Source organism: Pisolithus orientalis (genome assembly GCF_024613125.1).
Source record: "Pisolithus orientalis strain OTSU chromosome Unknown F5J12scaffold_10, whole genome shotgun sequence".
Classification (NCBI taxonomy): domain Eukaryota; kingdom Fungi; phylum Basidiomycota; class Agaricomycetes; order Boletales; family Pisolithaceae; genus Pisolithus; species Pisolithus orientalis.
Genome location: NW_026260791.1, coordinates 1,065,763 through 1,079,749, shown reverse-complemented (window position 1 = coordinate 1,079,749; position 13,987 = coordinate 1,065,763). Strand labels below are relative to the sequence as shown.

The 13,987-nt window shown below is 49.6% G+C and overlaps 3 protein-coding genes across 3 annotated transcripts; 2 read left to right on the top strand and 1 right to left on the bottom strand.

The window, feature by feature from the left end:
- Positions 1-9,836: 9,836 nt before the first annotated feature.
- Positions 9,837-10,460, top strand: F5J12DRAFT_912493 (uncharacterized protein; the record flags this gene model as incomplete). Its single annotated transcript, XM_051749070.1, has 2 exons — positions 9,837-9,960; positions 10,019-10,460. 2 exons carry the CDS (start codon positions 9,837-9,839, stop codon positions 10,312-10,314), a joined length of 420 nt encoding a protein of 139 aa, XP_051601231.1. The 3' UTR covers positions 10,315-10,460.
- Positions 10,461-10,820: 360 nt separating this feature from the next.
- F5J12DRAFT_44887 (uncharacterized protein) lies at positions 10,821-11,712 on the bottom strand. Its single transcript, XM_051739486.1, has 3 exons — positions 11,426-11,712; positions 11,170-11,332; positions 10,821-11,113 (listed from the first exon to the last, which is right to left on the bottom strand). Exons 1-3 carry the CDS (start codon positions 11,554-11,556, stop codon positions 10,907-10,909), a joined length of 501 nt encoding a protein of 166 aa, XP_051601230.1. The 5' UTR covers positions 11,557-11,712; the 3' UTR covers positions 10,821-10,906.
- Positions 11,713-12,709: 997 nt separating this feature from the next.
- On the top strand, positions 12,710-13,522 carry F5J12DRAFT_44872 (uncharacterized protein). The gene is made up of 2 exons (XM_051739483.1): positions 12,710-12,788; positions 12,854-13,522. The coding sequence occupies exon 2, from the start codon at positions 12,897-12,899 to the stop codon at positions 13,401-13,403; it is 507 nt and encodes a 168-aa protein (XP_051601229.1). The 5' UTR covers positions 12,710-12,788; positions 12,854-12,896; the 3' UTR covers positions 13,404-13,522.
- The last annotated feature ends 465 nt before the right edge of the window (positions 13,523-13,987 follow it).

Genomic DNA, 13,987 nt, shown 5'->3' with positions numbered 1-13,987 from the left:
ATTCAAGAGCCATGCCTTTGAGGTAGGACTGTGCAAAGATGACTTTGGCATGGTCAGTCCTAAAAGCCCCTTCTGACATGCTGATGATCTGAGAAAATAAAGTTCAGAAGTTCAGATTCCTCTTCCAATATTCTTATGACCTGAGAAAACCTGATATCAGAAAATTACAGATTTCTTCAGACCATCAGACCAAAATTCAGAATGTCAGAAATAAAATCAGAACTTTAGAGTGTTAGATATCAGGTTCATCAAATCATCAGGATGTCAGATGTGAAAACCAGAGCTTTAGAAACAAAATCAGCACTTCAGAAACTTCATCAAGTTACTGATGAAATCAGGAACACATTGTTGGCCCAATGACCCTTGCTCTTCATGACATCAAAAGGGACATTTCTGAGTAGGTATTCTAGAGTTGAACTGATGCAGATGTGATGCTCCTTGAGGGCTGAGTCTATCATTTTGAGGAACTTCTGCTTGGTCAAAGGCCAATGATTGCCTTGGGAGCAATTTGCAAAAAAGATGTTTTGTGCAGGGGAGGATCATTGGCCTTGAGATGCTTTTCCAGTGCTTCCCATTCTTTTTTGCCCAACAAATGTCTTTGCCCTGCTGAGCCATTTTGGTTCACAGGATGTGGTGTTTTGTTACCTCAAGACCCTGGCAAGTGGACACTGACACTCAGATGAGCCACATGAGTTGCTGGGTTGAATGCATTGAGGTTCACCATGGTAAATTCTCCTGTGTGAGCAGTGGTGAAGATGGTCATGAGACAAGTGAAGATGGTTACATTAAGGGGGTTGCCAAGGTTGAATTGGGAGCAAATTTTGGTGATGGTGTCAGCTGTGTATGGCTTGTGGGGTGGGCACTTCAGAGAAGGGGGGGATAAAGCCTTGGATGATTTGAGTAGGGCATTAGTTTCTGCTTAATTCATGGACCAGGTGATACCATGGATGATGCTCCATGCACAAACCCCACAGAAGTAGTTTACAATAGTGGTATTGGCAGAGATGCTGGACATGGTTGATATGAACAGGGAAACAAGTTCAGAAGAGGCAGAGGCTCATTGAGTTTCTTGGACTCCTTTTGCATTGCAGAAGGTGTGGAAGGTGAGGAGGCCAGAGCCATAAGTTTCTCTTGTTGAGGTGGCCTATATGTGGGCTATCACATCATAGACTTGCTGGGAGTCTCCTTTGGAGAAAGGTGGGGATGATGGTCTGGTGCCAGCTGGCTTCCAAGCCATGAGCCTTTCCCTGGATGGGCATTGGAAGCATGGTTGCAATTTGTGTCAATGCAGTGCTGAGAGGGAACAGTTTGTGGGTTGATTTGGGTAACAGAAGAGTCATTGGGCATGCCACTAGGGATTGGTGTGGAGGTTGTGGAGAGATCAAGTGCCAATGATAGGTGCATGGGGCACACTGCACTTTGCAGGCAGCTACTCTGCTGGGAAGTCTTTACAGTAAATGATGAAGGGACAGAGATTTGGGTGGATGAGCACTGGAGGGTGGTGTCACATGTTGTTGCACAGTATGCCATCCAGTCTACACTGAGTTGATTAGGTAATATGTTAGGTACTTAGTTTACACTTCATCTTACCTTACACCTCAGACTTCATCATTTCAAGTCTGAGTTCTGTGTCCAGGCTAACTTGAGTAGCCCTCTGCTCTCACCCTACCCACAAAATCATATACAGTAAGACAGGTCATTGAGGTTTCCCATATCATGCTGAAAGCCAGCAAAGTGAAGTTTGAGTGCTATTTAATGTGGGGGTTGAGCATTCTGAAAAATGGTATGAGTGTGAAGGAGTGTCTTATGAGTTGGTTAAAGTGAGTGGAAAGTGGTCAGGTCTTGTGATGATGAGGACAGATGAGCAGGATGTGCATGAGCAAGGAGATGGGGGCACAGGAAAAGGGAAGGAATGCCTCTTACCTATGGTCATCCAAAGACTAAACTCAGTGACATTGCTCATGCATCACTTGGTCACATAGTGACAATGAAAGGCCCAAAATAATATCCACATGAGGTCTCTGGGCAAGGTATTACAATCCTTTATACTATAGAGATATCTCTACACATGTGAAGTGCATGTAGCCAAAGCAGGGGTCATGACATCTCCAATGACATCAAGGGGAAGTGTAAGGAAACAGCACATAAGTAAAAGAGAGGTCCAGAAGGGAGTAGAACCTTGTGCCAAGATTGGATGTGACAACTATGATAAAGTAAGACAAGATGTGAGCAGACAAAAGGAAGTGAGAAAGACTATGGTAGAAAGAGAGGGGATGACAGACTCAAAAAGCTGACATTAGCCCAAGTTAGATCATGGAGAATCATGGGGGCAATATCAATAAATAGTGTGTCCTCAGCCATCTTCATTGGCATCATCATGTGGGATCAGGACAGGTGCAAGTAGTGATTCCCAGCAACTGCCTATGGCAAGGCTGTTGACCTTGTCCAAAACTGCAACTGCTATGGCTACATTAATGACATCAAGAACAATAACCATACCACACCCCTTCCCATTCACAATGCCCTGCATGCCAAAGAATGTACCAAAATCAAGAGGAAATCACACAGGAAATGAAAAAAAGAGCTGTAGAGGGTGAGGTGCTGGAGTGGTATAATGACATTGCCTGGGTAGGGCTCATAGGACTCAAGAGACCTTGATAGCATGCAACAGCTTTCTGGAAAAAATCACTGTAGGTAGTGAGCACTGTGAGTTCATGTGGGCAGAGGAATGGGTGAGAATGGTGCCTAGTGGCACAGTTAGTAGCTAGGAGATCATCCTGGTGAATTATTATGAATGTGCTTGGCTGCAACATGCACTTCTCACCAGGTAGCATGTCATTAGGTGTGATTGAAAGTGGCATGTGATATCAGAGGTCATGGGTGTGATCAGCAGGGCAAATTGATGGTTGGAAAAATATGGTATATGAGCTAATATGTAGCAGTACAACAGCAGGAATATCCAACATCATAATACAATCTGAGCCATTATTCACAGTGTGACTTGGAAACATTTGTACCATTCTTTGTCATGGACCATCTGACTCAGGTCCAACTCTATGCAGCAACCTCTAGGAATGACTGCTGTGGTCCACATTGAGTAAAATGGACTCCTAAGTGTTGGGGGAATCCAAAGTAGTAGTTTTCCCTTTGGGCCTCTGATCCAGCCATCACCATGTAACTCAACTGCTTGGACCAGCATAGGCTTCCATTGCATGCACTCATCAACAAGCAGATTACTATTGGACAGTGCATGTGAGGGGTCAAATGAAAAGCAAATGGGATATCCCTTGACACCTGCAATGGTGCTTAAGTGAAATAAGAATAGATAGAAGATGAAGCCACATACCATCTGCAGGAGGCAATGAATGAAGTATGCCGGAGGGATGGGATGCAACCAGTGCCAACATCTTATTCTGCCAGACCCTGATAGTGTTGTCCCAAGAGCCTGAGACAACCCTCTTCCCATCAGGGGAGAATGCAACTGAATTGACTGCATCTGTATGGCCCCTAAGAGAGCTTTGAATCTGCACACCTCCCTCAGCATCCCAGATTCTCACAGTCTTGTCTCTTGAGCCTGAGACAATCCTCTTCCCATCAGGGGAGAATGCAACTGAAAGGACTCCATCTGTATGGCCCCCAAGAGGGCTGCCAATCTGCACAGCTCCCTCAGCATCCCAGAACCTCATGGTTTTGTCCCAAGAGCCTGAGACAATTGCCTTTCCATCTGGGAAGAATGCAACTGAATTGACACCAGAAGTATGACCTACAAGAGGACTGCCCATCTGCACACCCCTTGCAACATCCCACACCCTCACAGTCTTGTCCCTTGAGCCTGAGACAATCTTGTTCCCATCAGGGGAGAATGCAACTGAATTGACAAAAGAAGTATGGCCCTCAAGAGGTTGGCCAATCTGTACACTTCCCTCAACATCCCACACCCTCACAGTCTTGTCCCTTGAGCCTGAGACAATCCTCTTCCCATCAGGGGAGAATGCAACTGATAAGACTCCATCTGTATGGCCCTGAAGCAGGCTGCCCATCTGCCCATCTCCCTCAACATTCCACACCCTCACAGTGTTGTCCCTTGAGCCTGAGACAATCTTCTTCCCACCAGGGGAGAACACAACTGAATTGACTCCATCTGTATGGCCCTCAAGAGGGCTGCCAATCTGCATACCTCCCTCAGCATTCCACACCCTCACAGTCTTGTCCCTTGAGCCTGAAACAATCCTCTTCCCATCAGGGGAGAATGCAACTGATAAGACTCCATCTGTATGCCCTTCAAGAGAGCTGCCAATCTGCACATCTCCCTCAATATCCCAGAACCTCACAGTCTTGTCCCAAGCACCTGAGACAATCTTCTTCCCATCAGGGGAGAATGCAACTGAAGTGACTCCATCTGTATGGCCCTCAAGAGGGCTGCCAATCTGCACACCTCCCTCAACATCCCACACCCTCACAGTGATGTCCTCTGAGCCTGAGACAATTCTCTTCCCATCCAGGGCAAATGCAACTGAATTGACTCCAGAATTATGGCCCTCAAGAGGGCTGCCCATCTGCACACCTCCCTCAACATCCCACACCCTCACAGTCTTGTCCCAAGAGCCTGAAACAATCCTCTTCCCATCAGGGGAGAATGCAACTGAATTGACTGCAGAAGTATGGCCTACAAGAGGGCTGCCAATCTGCACACCTCCCTCAACATCCCACACCCTCACAGTCTTGTCCCAAGAACCTGAGACAACCATCTTCCCATCTGGGGAAAATGCAACTGAATTGACTCCATCTGCATGGCCCTCAAGAGGGCTGCCAATCTGCACACCTCCCTCAACATCCCACACCCTCACAGTCTTGTCCCTTGAGCCTGAGACAATCCTCTTCCCATCAGGGGAGAATGCAACTGAATTGACTGCAGAAATGTGACCCTCAAGAGGGCTACCAATCTGTACACCTCCCTCAACATCCCAGAACCTCACAGTCTTGTCCCTTGAGCCTGAGACAACCCTCTTCCCATCAGGGGAGAATGCAACTGAATTGACATAAGAAGTATGGCCCTCAAGAGGACTGCCAATCTGTACACCTCCCTCAACATCCCACACCCTCACAGTCTCATCCCAGGAGCTGGAAACAATCCTCTTCCCATCAGGGGAGAATGCAACTGAATTGACAAAGGAAGTATGCCCATGCAGTAGCTGCTGTTCAACTGGCCACCCTTTCAATCCTCCTACAGCAACTCTAGCCAGCCTTGGGAATTTTGGCAAGAGCATTATTGATAGCAATGCATTAGGAGGAATAAATGGCAATGCAGAAGCATACAGGTGTGGAGTGCTGTGCTCCATCACACTGCCAAAATTCTGAATCAACTTGATTCCATCTACTACCAATCCCAATATATCCTTGAAGCCATCTTGTCCCTTCATCATTGTGTCAGATGTCATCAAATACCATACATTGGGTACTCACCTGTAGCCATGTTACAACAGCACCAAGAGCATCCACCCCCTTTCCAACCATCCCAAGAAGACTTAATACCTCCAGCCAGAACATAATTTTCTCACTTCCAACAATGGCCTTCACCAGCACCCCAAGTGGCAAGTCAAATGCTGTCTTCTCCAAATGCTGGGTCCAGAATCGACTGGAGTAGGAGAGATGGTGTGGGATGTTCTCCTTGATTCTCTTCGACAGATCAGGAACTTCAGCATTGACCAGGTATGAGCTTTCCAATCCACAAATGTTGAATCGAAGGTCATCACGGAGGATCTGCATTGTGGCAAAGGCCATGTCTCTTCCGTCAGATGTGTCAATGAAATAGACACCACTCCGTGAACGATCCATCAGGAAGTCATAGAACGATGCATGCAGTGGTCGGACAGGAGAAGACCTATCTGTAATGCCACTGAATAGCGGCGTCATCGACTGAAGAATCGCAATTACATCATAATGATCCTCGTTGTCAGGGAAGTGACGGCGCATCTTGTTCAGAGTATTCAAGTGCAGAGGTTCGAGGGCTGACATGACCTGCTGCATCACGGAACGGAACCGTGTCAGCATGGTCCCGTCCTTGGGGATACTGTCTTCAAGAATCACTCGGTACATGGCGTCCAGCAATCCACCTCCTGAACGAATATGCATGACATTGTCGACGCATTCCTTGACTGCTCCGTTCTTGATGGCACTTGCATTCACGAATTCACATGCCAGACGAGCCCATTCAAATAGACCTTCCGCCTTCTGGGAAATCCCATGAACTTCTGCAGACCCAATGCCCCGAAGATGGCCCACTCTTTCCGTGATGTACAGTCGGATGTCACGTTCCGATGACCCTGTAGAGACGACGTCCAACGAGGTCGCCCTCACATGCTGAGCAGCATTGAGGACATACTCAATATCAGGCAATGTGCGGGATGTTACAAGAATACGGACGTTGCGAGGTAGTTTAGCAGTTTGGGCTGACGCGAGCACAGACAGCAGGTGCCTTCGCGATGGTTCCGCCCCGATTTCGTCTAAAGCGTCGATGACGATAACCACATTTCCAACGGTATGATCCGAGATCTGATGCAATGGTTCCGAAATGAGCCGCTTCCACTGAAGCACGATGTCAGAGGTAGCCTTGAGAACATCGTCCTTCGCGACTGCATCCGCCAAGGCTCGCCGGAAGGCAGGATCACGTTCTGCAAGATCGCTCGAAACCGTCCTGATTATCTTTTCTTCCAAGTGCTCGGCCTGACGGTCACGAGCAAAGCAAAAACAAGAGCCGACCCCTCCAACGTTCTTGAACCACAGAGCGATCGTATGCGCAATGGCAGATTTCCCTCTTCCAGCTTGCCCGTGGAGCCAGAGGATGCGTGGCACGTTCTCATCGATATCATAGATCCAGTTAACAATGTCCGTGAGGGTTTCCGTCCTAGTGCCATCGAGGCATCTCTTGGTCCAATCGACACCCATGCCTCGGGCACGGGCGAAACCGTGCAAGTCCAGGTCTTCAAGTACGAGGAATGCATCGACCTGGACACCTCGGCCCTCGTGGCGCCGGTATTGTTGCATCAAGTCCTCTAGCATCTCGGTATACGCAATAGAAACGTCGCGCGACTCATATTCCACGTCCTTCCTTGATTTCTTCCCTGATACCGCGTTACATTAGCTCGGGCGGTGGACCAATGTGATTGACGTACAGAAGTCTACGGTCGCGGAGTAATTCTTGATGAACTGCACCGCACCACTTGTCATCAGTGCGATCTTCGCGAAGGTTTCCAGCTTGCCCGAAACTTCCTTAAGGGTATTTTCTTCCGTGAGGAATTCGTAAACCTTTCTGACTGTATCCAGGAGGCGGGAGACCCGCTCATCTCGGGTCTGTTGAATCACGAACATCTACGTACGACTACGTAAGATGAAGAATGCATACAGGAGTAAGAACGTACCTGAGAAATGGCTACTAACATTCCCAGCGCCATACGGGCGTATGGATGGATCTGGCACAGGCATGGGGTCATCAGATGGATGCAGAACAATGATTGCCTACCTTAGTAAGGGTGGTAACGGCTTGACTGAAATCTTTGAACGGTTTTAGATACGTGTCTGGGAAGCTTTGGGTCTCGGCGAGTGTGGTATTTGCACCAGCCGCAGGGTTGACACCTTCTACGCCCATATCCATCGCGGGACCCATACCGAGGAATGTCGGCGACATGGAATCCATACTGCCAAAAGTTGGCTGATCGGCCGACCTCTGAGTTTGGTCCAGCGAGCTTCCTTAGAGTAGTCGAAAGACTGAGACAGCATAGATCACATACTTTGTACTTCGGAGCGACCTGAAATTGTCCTCTGTGTTTGTAAATCGCCCGATCAACATGGATGTCAGTGCTCCCTCCCGTGATGTGACTTGGGGAACTTGGCTCTGATGGATGAGCAAAAACTCACATTGGCGCCTGAGAGGCACTGCCCAACGCTTGAATATCAGAGGATAAATGAGCAACAGCCTGAGAAGATCCCTGCGACTGATTTTTGGCCAATTGGCATAATATACCATTACCAGAAAGGAGTGATGTGCATACCGAAGGAGCGTCGAGGTTGGATGGATTTGCAAGGCTGGTGCGAGGTTTCTTTGACTTCTTGCCGGTCATTGCGAAGAAATTAGTATTTTGACACATACCATCGCTAGAAAAGATCAGGCGACATACCGAAGGAGGAAAAGAACTGGATGGGTTGGCAGAGCTGGAGCGACGCCTCTTCAACTGATCACTGTCCATTGATGTAACAATCGGGGGTGTATTCCCTGTGAGGTTTGTGAGTTTGAATTGACGCTGCGAACGTCAAGTTAGGAGGGGAAGAGGAATGTTGTGGGCGCGCTCGTGAGCGCCAACTGGCACAGTAGACACGTGCCAGCGCCCACCAGACTCGTATCGTAGAACAGGAACTGACCTGACGATGCAGCACCGAACTTGTGTGTTCAGCATTGAACTTTCTTGCTCTCCCTCTGCGCTGCCGTATCACACCAGTCTCGAACTTGCTGAGAAGCATCACATAGCGGGTGATGTGCGGGATCGCGAGCTTGTTGCGCTACATGAGTGAGTCTGATGACATCACCAGTCCCAACGCAGCAGCTTCCTGGCCGACTGTTGCGTTGCGTGTACAGATGACCGTCTGTGAGGAAATCGCCCAGTCACTGGCAGCCGATCGATCGATCGGTGTAGTCCCCGTCGTCTTCACTATAGCGCTCTCACACGTCGTCTGCTTTCCCCAGCGTCAACTTCCTGTTCTCAGGTATGCACCCTGTCGTTGACCTTACCTTGTGTCTCAGCCTGTCATCACCGTTAGGTTGGCTATTTCTTCGCCAACGCACGCAACTATAGAGGACCATCACACCATCGTTCTACGTCCGAATACTCACGGCCTTCGCCTACTGCCTCCGCGTTTCACGGCCGGTGATCGGAAGAGTATTACTCTGCCAACCCGCATAAACCTTCAGGAGCGCCCTACTATAGTATAATCAGTCACTCGTCAGTCATCTGTCGTGCTTACCCGGAATGTCTCTACAGCTCCGGTTGTATTCTTCAGTGCCCTGTGTTGCTCCTTCCCCAGCTCCCGTCCGAGATACTTTCCTTTCCACTCTGCATCTTCACGCATAGTGCAACCGTCTCAATCATCCTTCGAACTTAGCTGAGGTACCTTCCGCTCCTTTGCATCAGCTTCGGTACCACAACAAATGCGATTATTAATGGTCACTCGGACTGTCCATGTCATCGGGCATCCGCCACATCTGTGCTCAGCTTTCACTCAGTCCATTCTGCGCCGTGATGAATGAAACAAACTGAGCATGGCAGTAACGTTGTGGTGTGAAAGGGGTTTGGTGCTGTATAACCTCAGGCCGCAAGTATCAACAGTAGCTGTTCTGCGATCTTGGTAATGAATGAAATTTGGCCTTCTTGTGGTGTCTTGCTGTCTGATTTCGCTCTCTTCCACTGACGATGTCATCAGGCATAGTACGGTCGGCAACAAGATCATTGTCGCTATGTATTACTCCCTATCGACCCTGTACCCTTCTACCCCAAGTGCTGCTCTCTTCACAGGTCGGTGGACAGAAAGGCGTATACAAACAACAGAGGATGGCTCGTTCATGTTCCTCAAACCAGCCCCCCCTCCCTAGAGAACTGGCATTCTACCTTCGACACTGCAACCGTGGCTGCGTCATGATTGAATTCGCTACTGCTTTCGGTCCTGAAATTCCTAGGGGGTGCTGTCGCTTGGACACCACCTCATAGGCTCCTTACTGGAACCGATGGTGACACCAGCCAACGGAACAACGACCACGATCGTCCTCGACAACGTCGCGTATGGATTCCATGCGATCTCATGACACGCCCGATAACATCCGACTGGGCTCACCTCCACATTCCCTGTTAGTTCTGCTCACGCGCCCGCTCGAGGCGCTTGAACGTCTCACGTCCAGCACTTGCCAAAGCAGAAGTATGAATCGCAGGCGGGAGCATCCTTATCATACATGAATGTAACTGGGCACGTGCAGAAACGGCTGTGCAGACACTAGGTGTCTCTGTATTGAACGACAAGCCTGCCGCTGCTGGCGAATTTGGCTTGGATCGGAACGAGGGGGTGCTCCTGTGCGAAGATGATGAGGAGAAGATCACTGTTGAACTAGACGAAATCGCGATGACGGTGTTATTGCGACGGGTCTTGCCGTCGATTCCTTTGCAGAAGACAACGACGAAGACTGAAGATGAGGCTGAGGAGGATGATCCTCGCTTGTGCGGACTCTCCTTGATCGACTTTGCACGCACGACTCGTGCCTGGACAGGGTCCTGACACCGGCGTTCTGCTTGGTATGGCCACCCTTATCCAACTCATTCGCAAGCGGCAGTATGTTGTTCAGGCGTTGATTGATGAAGGTCTTGATGTAAAGAAACCTTGCTGTTGCACATCAGTGCGATACGCCGTTGCCCTGGTACACCTGGATCCTGCAGATACGTTGTTAACCTGTACCTTATAGCTCGTGGAAGGATCCTCTTCAACGGGTATTGGCCATCATGCAGCGATGGACGTACATACTCAGACTAATATATTGAAACACTAGAAGCTCGAAATATACAACAGGTCAGTATGGAACTGTCCTTGCGGCCAGTTCTGGCACGATCGTCTATCCCATTATAAACTGGTAAGTGGAACAAAACTACAAATACGGAGACAAGTCTGTCCGAAAAAGCGCCCACATGAGAGAGTAGTCTGATCCGTCGCAAGCCTGAGAATCCGAAATCCCAAGACTATCCGGTCCGAGCAGATCAACTACCAGCGGTCAATTTGATGTTCCCATTGCCAATATGCGCACTCGCCCGAGGCGTCCCCGCACCTGCAACTCCATCCCCACACTAACAATGGGGGGTCCAAATCCTACCCGGAATCACCGACGCCCACCTTGGTCCCCTCCCTTGTCTTCGCAGTTACCTGAGATTGCTTCTGTCCATGTACGTGCTTTGCGGATGTTCGAAGCACGTGGTACGAGGGCCTCCCTGCACCGCAGATAGGCATGGTGGATGCGAATGTGAGCATCATTAGGGCGTGTGTGGTTACGTGAGGGATGGATTTCGAGTTCGTGAACGAGGAGAGGCTAGGGGTCATGTCAGGTGAATATGAAATACAACGGTTATGAGATGGTGGACTTGCCACGCGGTGTAACCCTCCGCTGCCGTTCTCGTTGAAAAGTAAGAGAACATCGCTCCAAAGTAGTACGCCTAGCTTACGCCTCCATTTTGCTTTCGTCAGCGCGCCTTTTTTGAGGAGTTTTCGAGGACCTAGGCGGTGATTCGGAAGCGTAAGGTCAAGACGACTGAACACGGAAAACACAAGGGAGATGTGATGTCAGCGATATCTCATGTCGTCAGTGATGGAATTAAAAGGAATGAGAAAACACGATACTTACCCCTTGCCCATCCTTAGCTGGTTGCTCACCTCACTAACCCTCGCCCGGCTCTCCTGATCTCGTATTGTCTCATTCACCTCTTCTAATATATATATTCCGCAAACACCAGCGCATGTCCTGTTAACTCCCATTCCGCATGCGCTGTGAGAAGAGACGGCGTCAATCCTAGTACCTAAAACAGGTCGGGTGATGATGTGGGTGGGTTGATATACTGCAGAACTTGCGGGATGAGCAGAGGATACCGTGTTAGACACTGCAATAGGAATCAGTCATCGTCAGCGAATCGTTTTTCCACGGGCAGCTAACTGGACGTGTGTACTTGGTGCCAGAAGGTAACTAGATAAGTCGAGATTCCTGGCTGAGGGGTCTTCCCGGAGACACTAGGAAGGACTGACGGTTAGGAAGAGGCAAGCTAGCAAGATATAAATGACCGAACCTGTAGTTTAGCAGTCAACCCTTGGTTGGTATCCCTGAGCGAGTGTAATACTTTCCCCGCATTACTTTGATTGATACAGTGGTCTTGGGATCAGTTAGTCAATGTGCTCGCTCTCTCATCTGGCAGCACCACGAACCAGATACACGTGCATTGAGGCGCGCATGTTTCTAACATCTTTCCTACCCAGTCTACATAGAGTCTGAATTCACGCTGTCGCTCCTCCAGAATAAACAAGAATGCCTGGAAGAGGCGGGGTGAGCCGGGAGTCAGTCATATACAAAAGAACTCACCGTGTGCGAAAGAAGGATATCTTCGATATTGGGAAAACGTAGTCCGCCTCCGTCGAGATGAATTTGAGTGTCGCCTCCTGTCGTCTCCTTTCTACTGCTGGTAACCCTCGGAACGCCGAGGACGACGCGGAGTTTGACCTGCTCTGGAGGGACTCGCTGCGGGCTTGCATCCGCGGACAGTCCCCCGGTCCACGTCCATGCAGGGTGGGATCTTTTATGACACGATCGTACACTAACCAAGTTCTCTGCAGCCCAGCACCTGTGGTACATTCAAGGCCAAGACCGACAAGTCGTCCCTCCTACGACTCCCGTTCACCACTAGATACAACGCACCCGCTGTTCGTAAGACGACGCACCAATCTTCAGGACCTGGACCTGACGGAAACGCAGAGAACATGCTCTTGTGGAATAACTACGACCTGTGAGTGCTACTAAGAGCAGGCGGTCCGCCATTGCGGCCGTCGATACTGACCGAGTACACAAGAAAATTAGACCTCGATACCCGGACCCAATCAACTAAATCACGTTCGACATGTCAGGCTCAGACCGAGATTGCACACATACGCGACAGTGCAGATACCATGCCAAGGATTATGAGACTTAGCAGTGGTGATGGAAGTATTGCATGACTCCCCAGGTGTGTCACACTTTATTTGTGCCCTGTCTTTCGCACAGTGTGCCGATCCCCTTTTTTGCCTACAGTTTCCCTAAAGCTACCTTTCCCGTCACTTCCGACGAACCCCTGATGACACATAGAAAGAACTCCCCAACTCCAGAAGCTGCCAACCTGGCTATGACAGGACTACACACGACAGAGATCCTGCTTGTACGCAGAAGCAACACTCCAACACCAGGAGATGTCAACCTGACTATGGCAGGACTACGCGAGATGGATATCCCTTCCATACCGGCACCTACGCATATACCCACTCAGCCTCATCCCGGTGCGCCCTCGTCGTCTTTCCCACCGCAACAGCTTCCCCAAGCCTCATCTGACGACATCGAGGATGACGAACGGGAGGAACTTGGAGTGACTGACATCACGAGCTCCATCGCAAACTCAGACTCGGAATCAACCACTTCTAAGTCGCTTAATAGCACAAATGTCAACTCAAACTCAATACCAACGCGGCAGCTTGAACGAGAGCATGTGAAAACCATATACTCACCTATGCGGCGTGGCACGAAGCAGAGTATTGACGGGAATTGGGAGGCCGCAGGCGAGGGGAATAGGGAAGAAGATGGTAAGTGAGGTTGAGCTGCTACTGCATCTATGACAGGTATTTCGAGCTCCACAACATCAATGGCAAAGATGACAACGACGGCGGAGGCTGAGATGATGTCTAGAGCAGGTGGAGGTAAGACGGCTGGAACCCCCCACCTCACCCAATTGCGCGAAGCACATAGACGGCTGGGGATTGCAAAACGCGAGTGCCATCATGTCGGGCGGTTCTGGGTCCACTATCAGGAGAAGTGAAACTACGTTAGTATGTGGCTATCATTGAGACCTGAATCTGCTTTGCTTGAACAGAGACACATGAAGCGGATTGTGGCGAGAGTGGTTGGAACTTCCATGCTGGTAAAGAGACATGGACGATGGAAACAACCAGTCAGTCACAACTCTGCGCACCCGCACATCGGCGCGGAACGCGAATGGTATGTGTTTTGTCATGTGTGTCACCGCCGCTAGTTTACCTGTCCTCGTATTACTCGAACTCGTCCCCAAATCCATCAATTTCTGGTTCTATTTCCAGCGGTGGTAGCTTGGCATAGGTGAGAAGGAAAGGGCAAGAAGAGAGGGGACAACAAACCTGGGAAGCTGGTGTTGCCCAAGTT